The sequence below is a fragment of the Triturus cristatus genome, chromosome 6, assembly GCF_964204655.1.
Source record: "Triturus cristatus chromosome 6, aTriCri1.1, whole genome shotgun sequence".
Lineage (NCBI taxonomy): Eukaryota > Metazoa > Chordata > Amphibia > Caudata > Salamandridae > Triturus > Triturus cristatus.
This window is the reverse complement of record NC_140589.1, coordinates 175,618,396-175,644,519: the sequence shown is the minus strand read 5'-3', so window position 1 is coordinate 175,644,519 and position 26,124 is coordinate 175,618,396. Positions and strand designations below refer to the sequence as shown.

The 26,124-nt window shown below is 42.5% G+C and overlaps 1 protein-coding gene across 1 annotated transcript in view; it reads right to left on the bottom strand.

The window, feature by feature from the left end:
- The window catches only part of PKHD1 (PKHD1 ciliary IPT domain containing fibrocystin/polyductin), a 1,788,124-nt gene that overhangs the window by 1,297,620 nt on the left and 464,380 nt on the right, over window positions 1–26,124 (bottom strand). Inside the window, exon 18 of the mRNA XM_085609531.1 lies at window positions 14,570–14,712. Coding sequence (XP_085465657.1) covers window positions 14,570–14,712 — 143 coding nt within the window. The remainder of the gene's footprint in view (window positions 1–14,569; window positions 14,713–26,124) is intronic.

The window sequence follows — 26,124 nt, the reverse complement described above, 5'->3', positions numbered from 1 at the left end:
CACAGGGCGTGTTTGCACACGTCACCTCAGGCCCCGTCCCCTCACTTCCCCACTGTGTAAACACGCCCAGTGGCAGTTTTAAGTTGGGAGATTAAGTCCCCTTGAATCCTGAGGGTCCCTAGGGTCCAACTAGACCACTAGGTACCTCCAGTAAGCGCCACAGAGCTGCGTTGCAGAGAGGTGTAAAAAGTGGCACGGCCTGGACCACCTCTCTGCAACGCAGCTCAGTGGCGCTTACTGGAAGCACCTGGTGGGCTAGTTAGCCCCCAGGGGCCCTCAGGATTGAAGGGGAATTATTTTCCCAACTTAAAACGCGCCATAGGGCGTGTTTGCACACATCACCCCAGGCCTCGCCCCCTCCCTTCACCACTGTGTAAACACGACCTGTGGCCGTTTTTTAAGTTGGGAGATTAAGTCCCCTTGAATCCTGAGGATCCCTAGGGGCAAAATAGCCCACTAGGTACCTCTAGTAAGCGCCACAGAGCTGCGTTGCATAGAGGTGTAAAAAGGGGCGTGGCCTCAGAACACCTGTCTGCAACGCAGCTCCCTGGTGCACACTGGAGATACCTCTTGTGCTAGTTGGCCCTCAGGGACCCTCAGTATTGAAGGGGAATTAATTCCCCAACTTACAACTGGCCAGGGGGCGTGTTTGCAGAGTGCTGCAAGGAGGGGGCGTGGCCGCCGGCGCGATGCCGGTCTTTTATTTATTTTATTTTTTTAAGAAGGAGGGCTGTGTGGCCCCCCTTTTTCTAATTTACTGGCCCCGGGGACCCCAACCCCCGGGTCATGGCCTTTTTTTTTTTTTAATTCTTTGGGAGGAGGCTGCGTTGCCCCCCTCCTCAGGCCACTTATGGCCCGGGGGACTCCATCCCCCGGGGCGACCTTTGTTTTTTATTATTTAAAAAAAATATATATTTATAGAAACACCTAGGACAAACTGTATCTACCTATCACCATGACGATTTGCGTGATATTCATTAAAAGGCGACTATGCATAGAATGAATCCACATGGAATGTATTTACACCGCTAGTGAAGGTCTGACGTGTCTGACGCCCTACCGTGCCTAATCCCGGCACCCCCGCCGGTGGGTACTCTCCAAGTAGACACCCTTGTCGTTTATTTATACAAACATGGGTAGCTATTGACGGGCACATTTAATATACACGCACACCAAGCCATTCAAAGGGGATTCGACAAAAATTCGACCAAACTATGCAAGAAACTCCCCTCACGGTTAATAAAATACACATCCACCGCCGGATGTGTAATACTTTTTATTTTACTCTCTGGAAAGGAGACGAACATCACTTGAGAGTCACAGCGTGCTCCTGGCTGAGCCCAATGCTGTGTTACACCCACCAGTGCCCGCCGAGTGCCTCACACCTCTGTGTTGTATTCCACCAGCTAGTGCGTATGCTATGACACTCTCTAGCCCATGTGCACTGTAACACCACCCCGTGAATATGTCATGCCACACTTGCCTTCGCACGGGTTATATTGCCCGATCTAACGTGCCTTCCTCGATGCCTATGTTATAACGCACAGCGCTATGCCATACGTATTACAATCTGGGATCCATATCTTTGTCAAAGTGCATATGCAACGTTACACTCCCCAGCACATATTTTATATTACAACTTTAGAGACTAGTTAGGTTACACAACACTGCCCTGTGCATATTACACTCCAAGGCGCATATCGCATAGCACGCGCTAGTGCCTGTGCTATCTCGAGCTCTCCATTGAATCTGTCATTGCGCACAATGTATTGCATATTATATTTCACGCCCGGTTCATCTTATATCACACTTTTTGGTGCATAGTTTAAACCATATACTATATCTAGTTTTCATTTTCAATCGTGCTCTCAGGACTATGTTCTATATAACACGGCGTCCACCTACCCTTTTCACGGGCATTACATTTTATGATGGGGGGTGGAGGGTCAGGGGGTGTTTCTGCCAAGTGAGCCCAGAGTCACAGTCACAAACGTTCTCTTCTTCCTGAATAAAAGTGAGATTATGCTGCATACTTGTTCATATTTTAAGTAGTTCGCACAGACACACATTTTAAAAACAATAAAGTTCCTAATACCCACCTTCTCTGAACAGTTAGCTTGCTGCCCCATCCACCTCCTCCCTATCCTCTGTTGTCTGAATCCATGGACTAGCCTCCTCCCTCCTGCCATGCATGGTCTGATGTGCTGCCACTGCCCTCCATTTAGCATGATGTACCAGTCCACTCCTCCTGCCCTCCATTGCCCAATTCTATGGCCCATCATTGACCTCCTGCTTAGCCTCTGTGCTTAGCTTGCTGCCCCTATTCTCCTTCCCCCTGCCCTCCGATGTCTTTGTGCATGCCCCTGCTCCATCATTTTTTGCCCACCATGTTCCATGGACCTGCCACTCCTATCTACTCTGAGTGTTCTGTTGAGCTGCCACTCCCCTCCCGCCGGCCTAGCATTGTCAGATGACTGTAACCTGTCCCTGCCACCTCCACCCTGCCTGTCCACATGCCATGCCCCTATCCCCTTCCTCCTGTCCTCCATAGTCCATTTTACTGCCACACCCTTCTGCCCTCCCTGGTCTGTTGTGCTGCAACTGCTCCTCCTGCCTGCCCCGCGCGGTCTGTTGTAAGGCCCCTTCCCCTGAACTCTCTTGTCTGTGCCCAGGTCCTGACCCTCCCTTCGATCCTCCATGGTCCTTTGAGCATGCCCCTGCACCCTCCTTCTTGCCCATCATAGCCATTGTGCTGCCACTAACCCTCCCGCTTGCCATGCATGGTCTTCTGTGCTGCCATGGCCCCTCCCACCTTCCCTGTGTGGTCAGCTAGCTGCCCCTGACCCCCTCCCACCTTCCCTCCATGGTCTGTGTGTATGCCATCATAGTCTCATTGTTACTCTCCATGGTGTGTCTTGTTTCTAGTGCCCATCCTGCCTGGCCTCCATGGTCATCTTGCTGCTCCTGCCCCGCCACCTTGCCCCCAGCCCTCTGTTTCCATGTGTAGACCCCTATTCCCTCCCTCCTGGCTTGTCTGTTCCATTGTAATGCCCCTGATCCATCCCTCCTGCCCTTTATGGTCTGTTATGCTGCAGCTTTCTCTCCTGTCTGTCCATTATGGTCAGCTAGCTACCATTGCCTCTTTCCCATCTGTTCTCTGTTGTCCATGTGCATGGTCCTGTCCCCTCCCTATTGCTTTCTATGGATTGTTGTGCTGCACTCTCGTCCGGCATGCGCTGTGCGGTGTATTGTGCTGCTGCAAACCCTGATGCCTGCCCTGTAGGGTCAGTTTGGTGCACCTCTCCATGTCCCTCCTGTCCTCTGTTATCCGAGTCCATGTCCCTACCCCAATTCCTCCTGCCTACCATGATCCAATGTACCATACTTGCGAACATTTTGAACTTGGTAAGAGGAAGATTTAGAAAAAAAACTGGGGTATTGATTTTCCCCTTTGAGTTACATTGAAAAAGAGGAGATTGTAGACAGGAGACAGATCAAATAAAGCCCATTTGAGCTTAAAAACATTGGACGTTTCCTGGCTGAAACGGGTCTGTTGGCATGTATGGTTGTACTACCACTTCCTCTTACTTCTGCCCACAATGGTCTATTATATTGCCACAGCCTCTTTTGCCAGTCCTGTATTGTTGGTTTGTTGCCCCTGCCCCCCTTTCCACTGCCCTCCATAGTCTGTTGTGTTGCCACTGCCCTTTCTGCCTGCCCAGTGTGGTCAAATTGTTGCCTCTGCACTCTCCTACCTGCCTTCAATTTTCAGAGTCCATGCCCTTGGCCTCTGCCTCTCAACCCCAATGAACAACTAGATTGCTAACATTCTATATTTATTACAAAAGTGTGGAACGCCTGACGTCATCTTGATGTAATCAAAACTGTAATACCTAGAGTATTTCTTTTAGAAATTACATATATGAAGGGTCTTATTTGCATCAAAATTATGGTTAGTGCTCTAAAAAACTAAAATGAGGACATATTTTCTGAGTTTTCAAATAGCGACAAAGAACTTTTAAATTATTTGTAATCTTTATGTTTTTTTATCCACTTGACCACTTGATTAAATGTTGCACCTAGGGGAGAGGATGTGGTGTTACTTCCAGAGCTGCAGACTTTGCAACTGGGGAACCAGGTTGGAGTTTCTGCTTCAGCTCAACATTCTGTGATTCTGGTCAAATCACTTAATCTCCTCATGTCTACAACCAAAATGAATTTGATCTTGTGTGATGTAACCAATGCTCATGTAAAGCGCTCCAATACCTGACAAGTCTGCACTATATACAACTGCAAATACACAAAATAAAGTGTTTTTCACACTTCTGTCATTGGGCTACATGTGGGCTACATCTGGGTGATATTTGTGCTGCATTTGGGCTCTTTTGTCTCTGGTGGCCATCTTGGGAGATTTATTTGTTATGAAGTTTCCTAATTTCCTCATTTACTACAGTCTCCTCAGTAGGAAATACTTTCAGTTTTTTACTTTGATTCCATCAAGAAGGCATTCAGATGTGTCACACATTTGCCATAAATTCAGAATGTTAGCACTCTAGTTGCTTATTAGATCACTATAGTAAAGCTACTGCTCACCAGGGAAGTCTGCTACTGGTATTGAAAGTGCATGTTTCAGTCCGCATGTCAGAATTTTTTAATGAAATAGAAGAGGATTTGAGAAGTCACTCAAAATGTGCCCTAATTTTTCTTTCTGCAGCCCTAATCATACTTTCTATGGCAAAATGAACCCCCTCATTTTGTTCCTTTTTAAATTAAATGTTTTAAGAGTTACCACTTTATTCCAACCAAGATAGCTTCAGGTGTGCCATACGTTTGTCATAAGTAGGACTGTTAGCGCTCTAGTTGTTCTTTAGAACACTCTGGGAAGCTGCAGTAGAACACAAAGGAATCAACTGACAGTCTCTGCCCTTGTTGGATGTATATGTTTTACTGAGAATGTCAGACTTCATTCCCACATGACTGAGAAAGAAAATATGAATTTACAGAAAATATGCTCTCAGTTTAGCTTATAGATCATCTTCCAAACCTCTGTGGGAAAAGCATTAGAAAATAGTTTTCTCTCAAACATGATTCATGATATCACAGCAGAAGGCTTTTTCACATGGTAAAATCACCTTAGAACACACCACAATTCCTAAAATGAGTATGGTACCATCAACAAATGATTTATAATATAACTAAAGTCTTAAAACCTTCTATTAACTGCAATGCTTTTTAATGAGGTGCTATCATGTATATTGGTCCCAAGATGGCTGCCAACACTTCTTGGATGAAGTGCTGACAGCCAATCAGATCTCACGATGAGATGTGTGGTTAGGCTCCGCCCAGATATATATGTGATTTTACTTTTGATTTTCTCAGGAACTACTGAACCGATTTACACCATTTAAGCAAAAGGCATGAGTCTGAACTGAGGACTACCTCTTTGCCAAATTTGGTGTAATTCCGTTCAGCACTTCGGGCTGTAGCTGCGTCAACAGGTCCTATGGGAAAATGCATGGGGAAAACGCGTTTTGGGACCCCCCTTTTTTCTCGGCCCGCTTGACGAATCACCGTGAAACTTTCAGGATAGGAGCGGACCGGAGCTGGCCAAAAGTTTGGAAACTTTTGCGAAGATTCATCAATCGACGCCAACGTTATTCCAAATAGAATGTGTATATATATATATATATATTTATTTATTTATTTATTTAAGCAAATTCTTTCGTTCCAAGGAAAAAAGGAGAAGACCGGCACTCTAGAGGTTTGTTCCACTCTAATTTCTTTTCTTTTACAGTGATGGCATTATCTACGCATTTCAGCTGCCGCCCGCAGCCTTGGTCAAAATATTCAGCCACATTTTTTTCTTTTTTTAAATACATGCATCTTTACCAGAGAAAGGGAGGGCAAAGGACAGGAAATTAACATAGACAGAGGACATTTCCCAGTGTGAACGTGAGGTATTCGGGTTGAAATATTTTGGCGCCATCTTGGAACATGTTCATTTTGTTTACATTGCCCCTTATATAGTAAAATACTTCCACATTCCTTTTCCATGTAATTAAAACTTTCCGCAAAGGATTCATTTTGATCTTACTTTGTAAACAGATTTAAAAAGGAAACTGCATTATTACATTCTTGATATGCTATTCTAAAAAACAAATTTAAAACTTGTAATTTAAGAAGTAGAAATGGGACAGTTCCCCTTTCTCATAAAGTGCTTTAGTGCTTCGAATTCAGAAACATTTATATTGCACATATTAGAGACATTTTTTCTATATAATATCACAGCATTCAAATACATTTTCTCTTATCTATGCTCAATGTATCAGAAAACATCAGGAGTGTGAGCTTGTATTATTAGGATCTGGATGGGAAGAAAAAAATATCAAATCCCGTTCTCAATAAAGTGCTTTAGTGCAGATTGTTCCTTAAGCTGCCTTAGTTTTTACACTTAGTTTCTTATAGTGTTAACCTCATTTTCATACCTCTCGTATATAAAGTGCTAGTGACTAATTAATGTATCTATTTCATACATATGTACCTCTTTTTGTTTCTTTTTCTTTATATTAATTTTTTTCCTCTTATTGTAAATGCTAGTGCTTTCTAAAATACTAATATTAATAAAGTGAAAGTGCTGTGCTAATATGAATAAAGTGCTAGTGCCAATATCCTTCACCTAAAAAAAAGAATGTATTGAAAATGAAGATTGGCTTCCTTGAATGTGCAGTTTCTACACATATTTAATAAAGACATGTGAACAAATCCTCGTCAACGTTCAGTCTATTTGGCTCCTTGCTGTCTAATTCTAAGATATAATAGGTTTCCAGTTTCCATAACTCTTTTTCCCTATTGTCCCCCCTTTTCTTTTTGGGTACTTCGGCTATACAGCTGTAATGCATTATTGTAGGGTCACTTTGATGCTTCTTTTCGAAGAGCCTAGCCACAGAGTAGCTTGATTGTTAATACCTGTGTTGCAGGATCCTTTCATGGGCTGGTAACGTAGTACTGCCTACATATGTTTTTTCACATGGGCACGTTAAAATGTAAACTACAAAATTTGATTTGTAGATTAAAAATCCTCTTACCTTTCCAGTTTTGTTATAAACTGTTTTTAAAATTTGATAGATTTTCCCCATGATGGCAGGCTTTACAATTCAAACATGTTTTTAAACCTTCTCTCTGTTGTAGCCAGGTTTGTCTACAAGTACTCTCCCTATATTCACTTGTCACCATATGATCTCTCAAGGATTTAGATTTTTTATAGGTTATTTCTGGATACTATTATAGGGTCACATTTAATAAAGTGACAGTGCTTTTTTCTAAATTAACCTCATTTCTTCATGTTTTGTGTTATACGTTGTTATAAATCTATGTGTTTTCTCTTCCTGACTATGTTTATTTTTCTTTACAGCTGTTTTGGATGGCTCAAATAACAATTTCTCTCTAAATAACATCCTAGCTTTTTGGGAGGCATTTTCCAAGATTTTAGTTGTATAGCCTCTCTGCAAAAACCTGGTCATCATTTCCTTTACCACACTTATGTAATCTTCCATAGTACTGCAAGTTTTCGTGCCCTATGAATTCACCAAATGGAATGCTTCTAATAAGGGGGGTTGGAAGTGAGCTGGCCGCATGAAGTCTCGTATTTCCAGCCGTGGGCTTCCTAAAAACCGTGGCTTCCAACCTATCACCCCTCACCAGCACTCTTACATCTAGAAAATCGATAGTACTTTTACTGTGGTGCCCTACAAAATTCAGGTTCAGCATATTCTTGTTTAAGTCATCGATGAATAAATCCCCATCTAGTTCTGTGCCCTGCCACTGCACAAAAACATAATCGATTAATCTTAGCCAGATTAGAACATTTCCTGCCCAGTGTTCCAATTCCGGCCCACCGAGCCCCAGCTCCTCCCACCAGCCAAGATGTAAATTGGCATAACTGGGGGCGAAGCAGGTGCCCATCGCCATCCCCTGTCACTGTTGGAACAACTCATTACCGAACATGAAAATATTCCTAGTAAGGCACCATTCCATCATTTCTACCAGCATGGCACTGTGTGCTGCAAATCTGGTTTTGTTTAAAAAAAATACCGTGTAGCCCTCAGGCCATCCAAATGCCTTATGCTTGTATTGAGGGTTGAGATATCTAAAGTAACCAATACCATGTTGTCATCCCATCTTACATCGTAAATATGTTTAAGATAACCAGCCAAGTCTCCTATATAAAATGGAAGTGTTTTCACAATAGAATTTAGAAAAAAATCAATATATTTGGAGGTATTCTCAAATATGCTGTTGCAGGAAGAGACTATCGGTCTATCTGGGGGGGGGGGTTAAAAATATCTTTGTGAACCTTGGGTATCATATAGAACACCGGAGTTACCGGGTTTTCTTCTTTGATGAATTTATACTCGTCTCAGCTCAATAAGTTCTGTTCTTTCCACTCCTTCAGTCTCTCAGAAAAAAGAAGGATCACACTTTCATACTCTGTAGGTGTAATTCTTTTATAGCATTCTGTGTTATTAAGTTGTTTTAAAGCTTCCTTTTTAGGTCTCATCTACGCAGCGCGCATGCACTGCATAGGCAAAAGAAATGTAGTCATCAGCACAGCTTTTCAGCCAAAACTGTGCACGCGTTCCATTGCCTTCAATGGCAACGTGTGCACGTTTGGCGATTCCCTTGTGGGAGCGAGCTTTGGCAACATATGTTTACTAGCTCTCGCTGGAAACATATGTTTTCTCGCTCCCGCAAGAGAAGCACAAGCCCCCTCCTCCCTCCCCTCCCCCTGCTGCCTCTTTTCAGCGCGAGGCACCGCGCTTGTTTTTTAACTGTGACTGCTTTTACAAAATGCTATTTGTAATGTGAATAATACGATGAAATTAAAATAACATTATTTTAACCGAGGTTGTGACTGTAATAACACAAATCAAATATTTGAGTTGATTTGAAAAGACGTATGGTGGTTAAAAATACTTCTTCGATCACACCTTGGCTGTTGGTTGTTTACTAAGAAGCCGACTGCTGCATTCTAAATTTTACACCAGGTGGCGCCATACCCCAGAATATTCATAATACACTCACTGTTGAACACTGCACTAAAGAAAAAACTTCACAACACTTATTGAAAGCACAGAATATATAGCGTTACACAATACCCAAATCCCCTGTTACAATTCTTTAGCTTCCCGTTTCAGGACATCGTCAATTCCTTTTACAAACGGGTGTGTGATCTGTGACTCGTGGTCTTCGTTTAAAAAAATGAACCGACTGAACTCCCCCAAACAGTAGCAGTGATTTGTAAAAGAAACACCCACTAGTGGTTGAACTGATATGGAACTGTATGCAGTTTAAACTCAGTAATGGTGGGAAGCTGTTTCCGGTGCCCACATTTCCAGAGCTGAGTTCTGCACAGCCGGTACAAAAACTTCCCTTGGGGGCCGAGCCAACAGAGGCTGTGTATTTAACCGCAGTCACAGCACTCCAAGCTTGCGATTTCTTAGAATGCTGCTGGTAAAATTCTAGTTGCTGGCAGCACTACCACAAGTTGTCATCAATCACCAGGCATTTGAGGTCAAACCAGGTCTCTGGGCGTAGAATCCCTGTGTTTGGGATATTTTTCAATTGCAGGCAGGTTAGAAAATGTCATACTTTTTAGTGCACCAGGCCCAGTCCTAACTTGCTTGCTGTGAAGTACAATGGTGTAATGAACAATGGAGTCTTGGGTGCTAATTTCCTATTTTACGAAAGTTGCTGTGCTACCTTACATGAAAGTGAGAGAGCTGGAGAGTGCTTTATCTGCAAAGATATGTTGCTTCTGCTCTCTTTACAGACACAACAAGCATTGGCATAGCCAATACGTCTCGCCTTTGGGTCTTTATAAGTGTTTATTTATCCAGCACAATATCCTTGGTGCAACAACATCAACTGTTGCATGGATAAACACTTATAGGGTCCCAAAGGCGAGACCTATTGGCTATGCCAATGCTTGTTGTAAAGGTCCCTCCCCCAAAGGACTACGTTCCCTTCTTTATCCGAGGGTTTCACCAAGATTCCTTCTTCCTTCTTGATTCTTCCCAGGACCTTATGAATTCAAGTCTCTCTGGGATCCATATTTCTTTTTTAATCCCCCATACTTTAATATACCTTCGTAAGTCTCCTACTACTTTTTCAGAGAAAATGTCAAGGTTATCTCTTGCCATTTGGGGTATAAATCTTGATCTTGGACGAAAGGGTGTTTGATCTTCACTATTAAGGGATAATGATGTTCCTTTGCTTATTGGTTCTACTCCCACATCTTCTTCTCCTGGTAGGCTAACATTGTCATAATCATTTACTAAAGACCACATGTCTTCTAGAATGGGGATGTCCGATACAGTTAGGTTATTCTGATTGTCAGGTATAGTGGTGGTCAGATCCGACGTTATCGTGGTGCAAGGGAATTCTTCATTTTATGAGCTTCATCAACTTTAGTTTTTGAATAAATTTAGAAAGGTCCATCCTACTGTTTGCATAATTAAAACCATTTTTATAACAATAGGAAAGTCCTAATTCAAGCACTGCTTTATCCCCGTTCATTAGTTTGATACTGCTCAAATTGATGATCGTGTTGCTCTGTGCTACTTCTTTCCTTTCTGTTTCACATTGGAGCGCATGGATCTCTCTGTTGTTCCTCCTTGTGATCCTCCGATATCCTTGTCCTCCCTGTCTCTGATTCCTCTTCCTCTTCCTCTTGGTCTCTATATATATACATATTACCTGGTGGTGGTCGCCAGTAGGTAGTTATAGGTAGGATGTAGTTTCCATAGGAAGAACATGTTTTCATTTGTCAATAACTTTGACGTTGTTTGATGAATCCTCGTGAAATTTCCATAACTAATACACCAGTCACTTCAGCCGCTGTCTTGAAAATTTTGTGGTAATCCGTCAACTGGGGGGCGAGAAAAAGGAGGCTCCTAAAACACTTTTTCTCCATGTAAATTTCCATAGGAAACTTAAGACACGGCTACTGCCCAAACTGCTGAATGGAATTACACCAAATTTGGCAGAAAGGTAGCCCTTGGTCTAGAAAGTGCCCTTTTTGTTAAATTATGTCAATCTGTTCAGTAGTTGCTCAGAAATTTAAAGAAATTTCCATTTGAATATATAGGGATGATGTAGATACGCCACCCCTTGTGCCTGAGATCTGATTGACTGCCAACACTTCAAACTAGGAAGTGTTGGCAGCCATCTTGTGGCTCGGTTGAACTGAGTCACAAGAAAGAATGTAAAAAAAGAAAAGAGGGCAGGGTAGAAACCCCCTGACCCCTAGGCCTCTTGGTGGGGTCTGACAGGGACCCCCCAGGGTCAAGAAAGCATTGAAGTCCCCTTGGCAATTGAGGGTCCTTGGGGACCAACTACCTCTCCTGTTATCTCAAATAAGTCCCACACTGCGGGATTGCTAAGAGGTCTTCAGAGGCCACGCCCCCTTTATCCACCAATCTGAAAACACAGTTGAAGGTGCACTACTGGTTGGGAGATGAAGTCCACTTTACTCCTGAGGGACCTTGGGGGCTAAGAAGCCCTCTCGGTACTGCCTGTAAGTCCTACACAGAGGTATTCCTGAGAGCTGGTCAGAGGCCCAGCCTCCTTTTTCCAACACTCTGTAAACACAACTGCTAGTTAAAAAACCTTAGAAATTGACTGAAAAAACCAAAGGTTACAGGGACATTATAGTTAGGAAATAGCATTTAAAAAAACCTTAGATATTCACTGAAAAACCAAAGGTTAAAGAGACGTTATGGTTAGGAAATAGAATTTAAAAGAAACATAGAAATTCACTAAAAAAAGCAAATGTTACACAGACATTATAGTTAGGCTAACATTTCACTCGTACAAAACCAGAGAAATTCAGCTGCTATAGTTATTGAGCTAACTATAACTCGCACCCCTAAATGCTCTGCTTATGACCTCACATATTACATAACTCATGACATGGTTAGTGACATCACTCATGACATTGCTGATGACAACTCAAAGGACATCACTGATGACTTCATCCACAGAATCTCTGACGCACACACTAACACCCCCATATAATCATTCATACACCCACTCCAACCACCACAATACCATTCTCTTTTTTTTTTTAAAGATCTTTTTATTGAACAAGATTAAAATACATTGCATTAGTATTGTCCACAGCATGCACACTGGAGTTTCATTTGCATAAATAAGGATAACAGAAGATAGGGTGGGGTGTAACATTGATAAGATGAGGACACACTACCATTCTCAAACCTATTCACAAACCCATACCAGTACTTACAAAGCCACTCACTAATTCATAGATCAACACACACATCCACTCACTCACCCACACAGCCACTCACACACCCACTAACTCACTAATACAGCCACTGACATATCCCCTCATACAGCCACTCACACTGAGTCAGTCATCCAGAGAGCTACTCACACACCTACTCGCTCACCCATACAGTCAATCACACAGCCACTTACTCACCAATACTGTTGCACACACCCACTAACTTACTCATAAATATACTAAAACATTCTCACTCACCTATACACTCACAGACACAAGCACACACTCACCTATACAGCTACTCTCACATTCACTCACTTACCCATACACTCACTCACATACCTCATCACTCACTTATACTGCCTTTCACATACCCAGGTACTCACCCATATTTAACTGACACATTCACTCACTCACTCACTGACAGAGCCACACACACACTCATTCACCCATACAACCCCTCATACACACATACACACAAGGTAACCCACACAACCACTAACTTAACCACTCACTCATTTATACAGGTATTCACACACACCCTCACCCACCCACACAGGTACACAGACAACCAATCAATCACCCATCCAGCGACTCACATACCCACTCACCAACACATACAGCCACTTAGACACCAACTGACAGACTAATACAGACATTTACACAACCTAGTCACTCACCCATAAATTCACTGAGACACCTAATTACTCACTTATACAGTCAATCACACACCCAATGAATCACCCATACAAGCTCTCACACATTCACTGATTCACCAATACACCTTGGTATTTAACACTCAACATTTTTAAAAACACTCACAGTCACCAGATGACGTCTTCAGTGATGTCATCACTGATGTAATTTGAGATGTCATCAGCGATGTCACTGGCTATATCATGATTGATGTAATATGTGAGGTTATAAGCAGTGATATGTGAGGTCATAAGCAGTAGATTGCAGGAGTGCTAGTTATAGTTAGCTCACTAACTATAACTGCTGAATTTCTTCTGGTTTTGTTCAAGTGAAATGTTAGCTTAACTATAATGTCTCTGTAATCTTTGTTTTTTCAGTGAATATATATATATATATATATATATATATATTCACTTAAAAAACCATAGGTTTCACACATGTTATAGTTAGCTGTACATTTCACTCGTAAAAAACCAATGAAATTCCACGTTATAGTTAGATCAGGTAACTATAACTTGCGCGCCCACAATAAACTGCTGATGACGTCACATAGTACATCACTCATGACATGGTCAGTGACATCACTCATGACATCAATGATGACATCTGAAATTACACATTGTGGATTGCGGTCGCGCAAGTTATAGTTACCTGATCTAACTATAACGTGAAATTTCATTGGTTTTTTACGAGTGAAATGAACAGCTAACTATAACATGTGTGAAACCTATGGTTTTTTAAGTGAATTTGCAAGGTTTTGTAAATGATAATTCCTAACTATAACGTGTGTGAAACCTATGGTTTTTTCAGTGAATTTGTACGTTTTTTTAAATGCTAAGTTATGTATTTTTTTTATTTTTTTTCTGGTTTTTCACTATGCGCACACCCTGCGACCGCCAGTAGATAATATATATATATATACATATAAACACGCACTCAGACTTATCTATACACATATATCAAAATGCATGTATTATGTAAAACAAGAATGTAAGAGAAATGTTATTAAATTGTACATTTAACTTGAGGTAGAAAATTCAACATAAATCAAAACAACAAATAAAACAGGGATGTAGCTTCCATTGATGCAGCAGGTGCAGGGCAGTGGCACCGGGGCCCAGAGGCCGTAGGATCCCACTAAACCCTAATTATTTTTGTATTTCACAGTTTGAACAGCGGCCAGGAGGGTTCAATTTCCTTCCTTGCACAAGGGTCCATGACACACTGGCTACGCCACTGGAATCGTAAAACAGAGTGCCTCTATTACATAAGACCGGTGTATTACAAAAACATCTCTCAAACTAAATCACACCACAATACACCTAGTGTGCACAGCATACTTAAAGGAAGTTTTCGAATTACAGGTAATCCGCATGATTCTTGAAGGGTACAGCTGGGTAACAGGGCACCATTCAGCTAGGCCTGCTGGGTCCAGACACCAAACACTGCAAGTGTCTTTCAATAATCTTTTGACGATTGCCTCTTTAAATCTCTGTGCAGGAGAGCTTATTAATTTAATTCAACTATTTTTCTGAAAGATGCTGCGTTGCCAGGCTACAGGATACTTACATGCGTGTACTTCGTTAGATCGTATCTCTGTGTGGAAGACTGCCGCATTTTTATGAGATGTCTCGGCTTCAGGCTGCTGAAACGCCCACAGTAGGGCTCTGGCCAGGCAGCCAGCTGCCCCTCCGTGCCAGCAGCATCCAGACCTGGTGGGAGAGCAGATCGATACTCTCTTTCATATGTTTACTTTCAAAATATAATCTATTGTGTGGATTATGTCTAAACTATCTGGGAGCTGTACAATAAGTGACTCGCATTACACATCACAATACACAGCAAAATTTACATTTAAAAATCTCTTTAAACAAATATGTCACTTAGCTTGAATAGTAAAACACAAAGATTAGTTCAACATGAAAAATGACCCAATAATTAAAATACTTTACACACCAATCAAGCATTCCTTACTCGTAATCCTCATTACAGTGTCCTACTGTTCATGGTTACAACCCTTTCCGTTTGGGGGTGCAACATTATAAGGGGGGCAGGCAACCGTGATAGCCCTTCAAGCTTTGCGAAAATGAGCAGTCTCTCAATTCAGCCAAACCAGACCTACCTTTTGCATGTAAATCCTACTTAGATTAGCCAATAAACAGGGCAACTGGAATTATGCGGCAGGGGAGGGTAGGATTATGCAGCAGGGTTGAGTAAATTATGAGGCAAGAAAAGACTAATTATGGAGCATAATGCAGCAGATTTTATGATAGTTTTACATCATTATTTTGTCATTTTTAGGCTTTGCGTGAGCTGTGCTTCAGAAATCTATTGTTTTTAATATCCACTTAAGAGGGTCTAACATCAGGCCTCCTCTCTTATCTGGCTTCTCATTGGTTCCTGAAAGTATCACTTACCATTCCTCAATTTCTATTGGCTGTAGCATATTTTCCTGCATTTACCAATGCTTGTCCCTCGTCTGTTTCTCTTATCAGTTTCCTGACACCGAAAACTGTGAGCATCCACTTAGGTAGAACTATATGTTCATAAAGTTTTGCCTTTTACTATTGCAACATATCTATGTAACAATTTATCACCCGAAGAGATTTGCCTAGAATTACATGATGTCGCGCAGCGCCGCCAAGACTTTAACCGGGATCCCCAGCTCTCGAGTCAGCAGCTCTGGCCGCCGTACCACATCCTCTCCAGTCCTGTGTTATCTGTCAGGGAGCTCTTTCCTTCTCCCGGACGATGATTGATGATAACAGCTCTTTATTCATGACATAGGCAAAACCGATGCATTATCAATGCTTGTTACAATTGTTACTGTCTGGGCATTCGTTGCACCTCACCAGTACTAGTGTAACACCCAAATATAGCAATCAGCAACAGAGAGGTGACCAGTCAAGCTTTGCAAAGGGCCTTTCACTGTGTGGCAACAATTGCTGCTGCATCTATATTAACTTTTGAACCGTTTGAGCTAGAAACTATATAATTTTGTAAAAATCTGCAGATTATGCAATAGATGTCGAATTATGTGGCAAATGCGGGAAATCTATAATTATGTGAAAAAACACCACAGACACACAATTGCATAATTCCAGTGGCCCTGCCAATAAGTTACTACAATGTTAACATTGTGTAGACTGCACACAAGTAAGTGAGGAAACGAGGAAAGGAAAAACAGCACTTATTTTTTCTTCCTTGATACAATCTTGGGAAGAGGATGTAGCCTTACGGGTGGAGAGGATGTAGCCTTACGGCTAGAGCGGTTGACCTCGACGCTGGGGAAACTGGTTTGAGTCTCGGCAACTACGCTCAACATCCTGTGATTATGGGCAAATCACTTAATGTCCCCGTGCCTAAAAAAAAGTGAATGTGTCCATCTGTACGAAACTCGTGCTCATGTAAAGTGCTCTTATACCCAATGTCTTAGGGTCTAGTTCACGCTATATAAAACTCTAAAATAAAACACTTTGAGCAAACACAAGACAGTGCTAAGGGTTGGTTGATTAACATCCCTTGACAGTCATACTTGAGTAGTGCACCATTGATAAATTTTGCACAAGGGTTTAAATGCTTGATAGAGGAACCATTAATTTACTATTGACAGAACACTTTGACCTTCTTTAAAAGTGTGCCTTTTCCGGGGTACACATGTTTCAGCAGGGGTCGGAATTATAGATTGGGTGTTATTTAATGCACCAAATAATCTCTGGATGTATCAAATATCTCACTCCTCGTTAAAGTTAGGCAGGTCGAATCTAAGTATTTATAATTTACTGTACCATGCAGATTTTGGTGCGTAAAGGAACAAAATCTGCATGTTATTCCCCCAAAACTCATAATAATAGGTGTCATTTATTGCACCCTATAAATTCAGAACTTTATAGAATTCTGCCAATTCAGGACATTTGAGTGTAAGCCCATATACTGAGGCATTGACTGTGCCCTCTGAGAGTAAACAAATGTTCCCAAAATACCCAGAACCTAAAAAGATACACACATTGGTTACCAACAAGATCTGAGAAACACAGACCGCAGAATAAACAACATTGCAAAAGACAATAAATCTAGGAGGATGACCCAAGATAACCTCAATCTGAGGAGCCACCATCAGACACGGGTGAAAGATGCAATCCCGGAATGAAGGATCCACCAGCATGCATACCTTGAAGAACACAAAGCCAGGCTGTACGCAAGAACCAATAGGGGACACTTCTACCTATCTAGAGACAACCACAACAATCGAAGCCTTGAATCAACCTGACTCACGCCTCTGGGCAAAGTTTGTGCTTTATAGGATTAATATTCATCCATTCACACAGGATGCTTCCAATTCCACAATCAACAAACATGTCTTTGCAAACCACAACACCTGCTGCACACCGGAAGAGGTGTGGTGCAGTGGCCACAGCGGCTGACTCCTGAGCGCGGGGGTCACGGTTCGATCGCTGGTGGCAGCCCAGCTCAACATCATTTGACTCTGGGCAGTAGTTAACTTAATCTCCCCGACGGCCCCCAGTGCCTGGATACCCTCAGGGGTGATAAGTCACACTTTACAAAATCTAGAATTAATACCTAGATAAATCCCCACAAGGCCCAACCACTCAGATAGAACACAACCCCCTTCAGGAACCAGCCGCATAGACCCAAAAGAACTAGCGCTGCAATGTCCATTAAAGAGGTGAGGGATCTCCCCGAATCCTATAAAGCAACTCCAGCTGTCGCCCCCAGCTCCATGATCCAGGTAATCACTGGATTTGGTAGAGACCATACCGTACCAAGAACGGTGAGACCTCCAGCTCACCTCACCAATATCCCTATGGCTCCCCAAAATGAGACACTCAACAACAAGAGGGTGACCAACTGCATGCTCATAAACTGCAGATCTGAAAACAAACACGCAACAGAACTGGCAGAAACCATCCTAACCCATGACATAGACATCACATTAATCACAGAAACCTGGTTTAACAAATCCTCACCCCCCATCTTCGATATGCTTGTACCCCCGGGATTCTCAATCATCAATAAAGACAGAAAGAACCAGCGAGGTGGGGGGACCGCAATCATACATAAAAGTAACATCTCTATAACAGCAACGGACTCCTTCAAATATAACACATTGGAATACCTAACCACCACCATTAAGATGTCAGACAACAAAACGCTTTACTGCCACCTCCTCTACCATCCACCAGGCAACACCCCGCATTTGGAGAACACCTTGCCGACCTGATAACACACTGCTCACTCTCAGACGCGAACAACCTAATACTAGGAGACTTAAACCTTCAATGGAATGATAAAAACAGCCCTCTGATACAAACCTTAAATGAGCTCCTTCACAATAACAATTTGACCCAACACTGCACCGAGCAAACCCACAACAAAGGCTCAATCCTGGATGCCATCAGAGCACACGAAGAATCAATCACCATTGACTGTACCCTCCCTGTTGACTGGTCAGACTACCAAATCATTCTATTTCATATCAATCAAAAGACCCATTGAATGCCTTGCACAAATGAACACTTTCACTGGACGAAAAACCTAAGCCAGATCCCTCTCACAGAACTAGAAGAAAGGATAAGTACACTCCTCCCCTCCGTCACATGTGACAGGACCACAACAGAACTTACCTCACATTACAATGAGTCTATGACTGCCCTGAAACTAAAGAAAATTAAGAACATTCCAAAAAGATCGTGGTTCAACACCGACCTAAACTCGAAAAGAAGACAACTAAGAGCTGCAGCAAGACTCTGGCGTAACCCTTCGACAATCCACCTTGATCAACTCAAAAAGGAACGTAGGAAATATAAAAAGCACATCAAAAATGAAAAATCCACCTTCTTCTGCGGTGCACTAACAATGCTAAAAATCGCCCCAAATAACACTCCAATATCATTAGACAGCAAACATCCAAACCACCACCTTCTGCAATTTCGGCCTCTAAAGACCTATGTGACAAATTTGCCAATTTCTTTAATGAAAAAATATCAAAGATTGAGCTCTCACAAGAGAATCGCCTCCAACCACCCAATGAAAGTCTGCCCCCCTATAAAGAAGGCAATAACCCACACAGGCAACCCTCAAACAACTGGAAAACATTCAAACTCATCTCCGAAACTGAAATTATGGAATTGACTACCGGATCCAAGCCCTCACCACACATTGAAGACCCCCTCCCTGCCCAACTGGCCAAAAAACTCAAACTCTCCCTAGTCCCACTCTGGTCAAAGATTATAATCAGCTCCCTGAAAGCAGGAATCGTGCCTGACTGCCTCAAAATCAGCCAAGTAACACCATTATTGAAAAAAGCAGGCGCTGACACAAACGATCTCAACAACTTCAGGCCTGTCTCCAATCTCCCATTTTTAGCCAGATTGCTAGAAAAATGGGTTCTCCGTCAACTCACCCATTACATGGACAACAACGATCACCTCGACCCTCACCAATCGGGCTTTAGAAAAGGTTGCAGCACAGAGACAGCTATCCTGAATGTCATTGATGACGTCTACAAATCACTTGACAAGGATCACTGTTGTCTACTCATACTCCTGGACCTATCGGCCATACTCCGGGAAAGGGTAGGAGCAGAAGGGGTGGTCCTACAGTGGTTCACCTCCTTCCTGCAAAACCGCTCTCAAAGAATAAAAATCAGAAACATCACGTCTGATCTACGTAAGCAGAGGCGTTCAGACTCGCACAGTTCAACATTTATATGGAGCCACTCACCACCATACTCAAAATAGTCAACATACCCTTCCACCTTTATGCTGACGACACCCAGATCTACATAGAAACCTCCACCATGGCTGACATGCAAAGACTTAATGACACCCTAATAGAAGTCCAACAATGGCTTTCCCAAAACCATCTGAAACTCAACCAGGACAAAACCGAAATCCTCCTCATAGCCAACAAAGAGCAGAACCCCATATTACAGAATGGCTAAAGTCTATTAATGCTCTCAACTGCACTCTCATCCCGGCCGACTCTGTGAAATCACTGGGAATCACTCTGGACCCTAACCTTGACATGGTCAAACACATCAAGAACATCGCAAGATGTGCTTTCTTCAACTTAAAACTACTGAACAAAATCAAATCCTTCATCCCTCCAAAAGACCTTAAGCAAGTCACACAATTCCTTGTGCTATCTAGATTAGACAACGGGAACACCACCCTCACAGGCACGGCAAAATCACACCTTGCTCCTCTCAGATCAACCCTAAATGCAGCAGCCAGAATGGTGACCGGAGTAAAGAAATTCGAACACATCTCCCCCGCTCTCAGAGAGGTAAATTGGCTCCCAATAGAAATGTGTGCTAACTTCAGAACTGCCTGTCTCACCCACAAAGCTCTGCACACTGGCAAACCCACCTATCTAGCCACCAAACTCAACAGAGCGGGGCAGACAAGAAATCTCAGGAGGACCAACACTCTACTTCTCATCCCCCCGAAAAGCAGCTACCCAAAAACCTTATTGTGCTCATTCTCTGGAAATGCACCCAAAATTTGGAATGCCATCCCAGTACATATCAGGACTAACCATCAAAAAATTCAAAAACCAGCTCAAAGTTCTCTTCCTCAACCGAGCTCTCATAAAGTGATAGTGGACCCACAAAACGGAATCGCGCCCACCTGAGTATCCAGTCACTGTGATAAAAAAAACTTCTTACAGCATCTACCTCTTGACCCACACCTATGGCCCCCTTTGAACAAGACCCGTCATGATACATTATGTTTACTACTACTACTCCTTGAACTCGACTGTTATGTGACATATGCTGATATATGACTCGTCTCTCATCACTGTGTTTACTATGACCACTCTTTGTACTCGATTGTCACTTGACAAATGTTGTAAAGCGCTCCGATACCTTCGGATCTGTCTAGCGCTATATAAACTCCTAAATAAAGCTGCCTGTAACACATACACCAGGGAACAGTCTACTGTAGAGGGGAGTAAGAGTTCAGTTTTACAAGCATTTAGGGGGGCAGCAAAAAACACTTCTTCTGCTGTGTAAACACCTGATTGACAATTTATTGCTGTCCAACATGCCTTCGGAATGTAAAGAGCAGTACCTGGCTGATGTGTATGGCTCATTAGGACCTAGTCGCAATTCCGCCTAGGGTAGATCAGACAGCGCACCTAGCGATCTTACTTCAGGGTGAAAATATCACCCTGGTAGGCGTTTCAGAGGCCAGAAAGAGGAATCAGAGTTGCTGCAACCAATTTATGCAGATATCCTCCCTTCCCAATATGTTTTCTGCACAGATAAGGGCCTCTGGGTTCTCCGCTGCTCCCATAACCACATTCAACATCCAAGGTTTCAAGGCAAGTAGAGTTTTCAGTGTCTCTGGGCAGCTTTCTATCCTAGCCAGAGCAACTGAGTCTTTATCATCTTTTCATGCACTTATTCAAAGATTGTGCATATTTTTTGTTTGTTGCCTTATGTTGCACAAACCTGGACAGAGGGCATTAGCGCACTTTATAAGAGAACCAGATTATGTTGCATATTTTAGGCACATAGAGAATAGTAATTTTGGTCAGAATCATAGGATGTTGAGCTGTGGCCTTGTTTCAAACCTGTTTCTCTAGTTCCAAGCTCGGTGGCATCAGCAGCTAGGGCACATCTCCTTCCCCTTATATTAGCTAGCAACATGAACACATTTTCGAGCTGCATGAGTTCATTGTATTACAATATTCTATATACAATGCTTGTCTCTTTTTTACTTAACTGGCTGGTTTCATACAGATGTGTACAGCTTAATATGAGTTCACTCTAGTTTTTCATTAGCTACCTTCTGGGATTCTGATACATACAGTTGGCATTGTGCGGCTGTGAGAAATAGGGTTGTAGGTTGAGGGGGGGTGTGAGTCCTTCTCAAGAAACAGCCACAATCCTTGTCAGTGTGAACCACAAAAGTCACACATTTAACCTGTGCTTAACCCTCTGGTAGCTTGGTCCAAAAGCAATCAGGCTTAATTGAAAAGCAATGTGTAAAATATTTATGTTGCACACAAAGAGTAATAAAGTGAACAGACAACACAATGAAAACCCTACACCAATTTAGAAAAATAGTGTAAAATCTAAAAATGTATTTGACACCAAAACAACAAAAATCCAATCAGTAGAATCAGAGATATGCAATCTCAAATATTTATGGTAAGTATAGTGCCTAAAATCAGAAAGCAACACTCACGGATTTCTGGTTATGCTAGAGTGGGGAAAGTCACAAGTTCAGACTGACTGTGATGGAGCATAGGCCGGAAACAGAGACCAGGTTTGTCCTGCTGATAAATTCACATTTTTTATGTATGGCACTAAGATTCCAGTCCATGGTGGAGGAGGCTGCGAGGAGCAGGAAGATCATTACGAGTGGTCGTCGGAGAAGTGAAAGAGCCCAAAACTTTGGGATTTCGACTTTCCTCCACAGGAGGAGCTCAACTGACGCCAGCCAAGGGTCCAAGACTGGGGGAGGACTTCTTAAGGATCAGGAACTCAAGCCAGAAGCTCTCAGGCAGGTCCAGTGCAGCAGGTCAGCTTGGCAGTTGCACGGAGGCCTCTGAGGTTGTTATGTCCCTGTAGCTCAGAAAAGGACCCTAGGAGTCACTTCAGAGACTCCTGGAGTCACTTCTGGGAGCCTGGGATGAAGGAGCAGTTTGAAGTTTCCTTCTCAGGCAGCAGGGTTGGCCTCCAGCAGTAGTACTGTTCTATGGTAGCAGGGCAGCCCTTCTTCTTTAGCATCCTCAGATCCAGGACTATACTGAACAGTTGGTATCAGGGTCTAATAATTATACCGGTGCCAGTTTTGAAGTGGGAGAAACTTCTAGACTTCACCCTCACAGCTGGTTTCGGGATTTGGTTCTTCCCCATCCCAGGTCTCAACACCTGCTCTGGTCTCAGGATGTCTAAAGTCATAATAGGGCAATGTTAGGAAGTCACATCTCATCATGATGGCACATTCTCCCATCACCCAGTACCTCTTTGATTCACTCTCTGGGAGAAATACACAAAGGCCAACTGCCAACTACACCTAGTTATGTGGCAACAGGGTACAGGCCGCAGGCACCAAAATGGTTAGGACAAGAAAATGCCAATGTTCTAAAAGTGGCATTTTCAGAATTGTGATTTAAAATCCAACTTTGCTATGAAAGCAGGTTTTAAATTACAATTGACCAAACATGACATTTCTACCTGCTCCTAAACAAAACTTATCACTTAATAAATATAATAAGGTAGCCCAAAGTTATCCTATGGGATTGTTTTTCACTACTAGGACTTGTAAAGCTTAAATGCAAATGTACAAATATTTAAAACAATGCTCATTGACCTATGAGGTGCCAGGGCTTACCCTAGGGGTGACCTATATGTATTAAAAAGGAAGGTTTAGGCATATTTTGCCAGATAGAAAGGGCAGTTTAAAACTACACAGAGGCTGCAGTGGCAGGACTGAGACATGTTTTAACTGGCTACTTAAGTGGGTGGCACAGCAAGTGCTGCCAGCCCTCTAGTAGCATTTAATACAGGCCCTGGGTACATGTAGTACCATTTATTAGGGACGTATAAGTAAATTAAATATGCTAATTGTGTGAAAGTCAATTTTACCATGTTTAAAGAAGGGAGCACAAACACCTTAGCACTGGATAACAGTGGTAAAGTGCACCAAGTAGTAAAAGCCAACAAAAGACGGGTTCAGAAAACAGGAGAGGTAAAGGCAAAAGGTTTGGAGGTGACCCTGCAAAGAGGGTCAAGTCCAACCGTAGCTTAATAAGAAGGTCTAATATCAGGGCCCATAATCCTCATATGCTATTGTAAAATGGTGGCTATGTGTGGTGGCACAAGTAAGGCCGTTTTATGTAGCAATGTATGGTCATAAAGCGAGACAAAATCTATGTTGCCAAATCACAATTTGTTTTGTGAATCTCAGTGACACTTTAATGGCAAAAAGTTACACTTTAGCCCACATATGACAGATATTTGATCAGGATCACTAGTTGCTATTTTAGGTTGATGTCATGCATGGACATGAGTGCATTGTAAGGGGTCATCCTTTGCAAATATTGTGAAAACCAACAAAGCCCCAACTTTCTGTATGTTCACTAACATCTGTAATCTACATCCCAACCCAACCTTACAATTGTTCATACACCTAAAGAAGTAAAGCTAAAATAGGAAAGAGCATGTGCAATCCACATATTTGTGGGGTAGGAGACGGAGCTTCTCCACATAGAAACACGTTTACCTTTCAGAAAAAAAGAAGAACAATGGCTATTTGTTTCCATACCGATGCAAAACCAAGGATTTCACGTGTTCTGCTCTGTGGAGTATCTGTAGTGCAAGGACTGATCGATGTACATCAGATAATTTACAAAAAATCCGAGTTTTCTCAGTTGTATGCACCCATCACATACCGTAACAATGGAGAGAACAGTGGTTCCTTCAGAAGTACCCTAAAGCCTGAAAGCTAAATGATTAATCATTAAATCATTTGATGTCAAAGTAATTTTACGTCCAACTGATATGTGCAAGCAGTATAGAATGTACATAAATCCAAAGAAAACAATGAATTTGGTTTTAGTTGTACTGTCATTGATTCAGTCATACATTGAATGCATTCTTATCTAAAAAGCCAAGGGCCCACAGTTCAAGGTAAACGGCACAATGTTTAGTGAGGTGAATAGTGAAAAAGAACAATACAAGTCAAAAAAGGGCTATTCTCTCACACTGAAAAGAGCCTATGTCTTAATATGCTTTGATACATGTGTGTACTAGTCTGATCAGTAGGAAAAGGGACTGTTAGACCTGGCATCTTTTGGCGTGTTTCCCCTGTCTTTTGTTTTTTGACATCCTGTTTTTTTACTCTTTTTTTTCTAGTTTAGTGTCTCTGTACTCTTTATCACTGCTGTTCAGTGTTAAAGTGCAAGTGCTCCTATTGTAAATCATATTATGGATTGGTGTTTCCATGATTGGCATATTTGATTCACTGGTAAGTCCCTAGTAAAGTGCACTGAGAGTGGCAGGGCCTGTAAACCAAATGCTGTTAGTGGGCTTGCAGCACTGATTGTGCCACCCACACGAGCAGCCTTTCAAAGGGTTCCCAGACCTGCCACTGCAGTGTCTGCGCGCAGCCTTTACTGTCATGTCGACTTGGCAAGTGCACCCACTTGCTAAGCCCTAACCTTTCCTTTTATTACATGTGAGGCACCCCTAAGATAGCCCCAACGTATCCCTATGGGCAGGGTGCAGTGTATGTGAGAGGCAGGACATGTCCTGGTGTGTTTAACATGTCCTAATAGTGAAAAACAGTGTAATTTGTTTTCCACTATTGAAAAGCTATCTGTCCCATAGGATAGAATGGGGAATACTTTGTAACATCTTAGAAGTATATCTTCCAATTGGGACAAGATAAAGAAATGGAGTTTAGTATGCCTGAACCTAGAATGTAGAAATGTATCTTTTAGTAAAGATGATGTTTATATTCTGTGTTTGAAAATACCACTTTTAGAAAGTAGGTTTTTCTTGCTTAGCCATTCTGTGTGCCTCTTTGTGGGTTGTGGGTTGACTGTGTGGCTTTTTGAGTGACAGGGGCTGGGGATGCGCATTCTCTTCAGACAGCCACTGGGGGGGTCGAGGTCTACCCTGCCTTTCCTGGATGAGTCAAGGCTGGGCTGAATAGTACTAGGCTGCATTTAAAGTAGTGGGAGGAGATTTCCTTGCACCTGTATGAGCCAGATCTGCCTTTAACAATGCTTTCTCCACCTCTTACCGGGAAGCTGGGCGAGAGAGAACCAAACTGGTTTGGACTAAGCACAGACACACTCTGCCCCAGAAAACAAAGATAAATGCATTATAAATATTGGGGTCCAGACCCCCTAATTTTTTAACTTGCTTGGATCAAGGAACCTGCCAGGAAGAATAGCTGGAAGAACTGCTAGGAGGAGTACTGCCCTGCTGCTGTGTAGCTGTTTTGGTGGGCTGGCCTGTAGTTGGTGCTTTTGCATTGGGCAGTGAAAGGACTGGACTGAACTTTCTTTACTTGTGCTGAGTATCTACAAGGGCTTGAAATAGAGCGTGCCTCTGGTTCACGAAGTCTCAGGGACAGCAA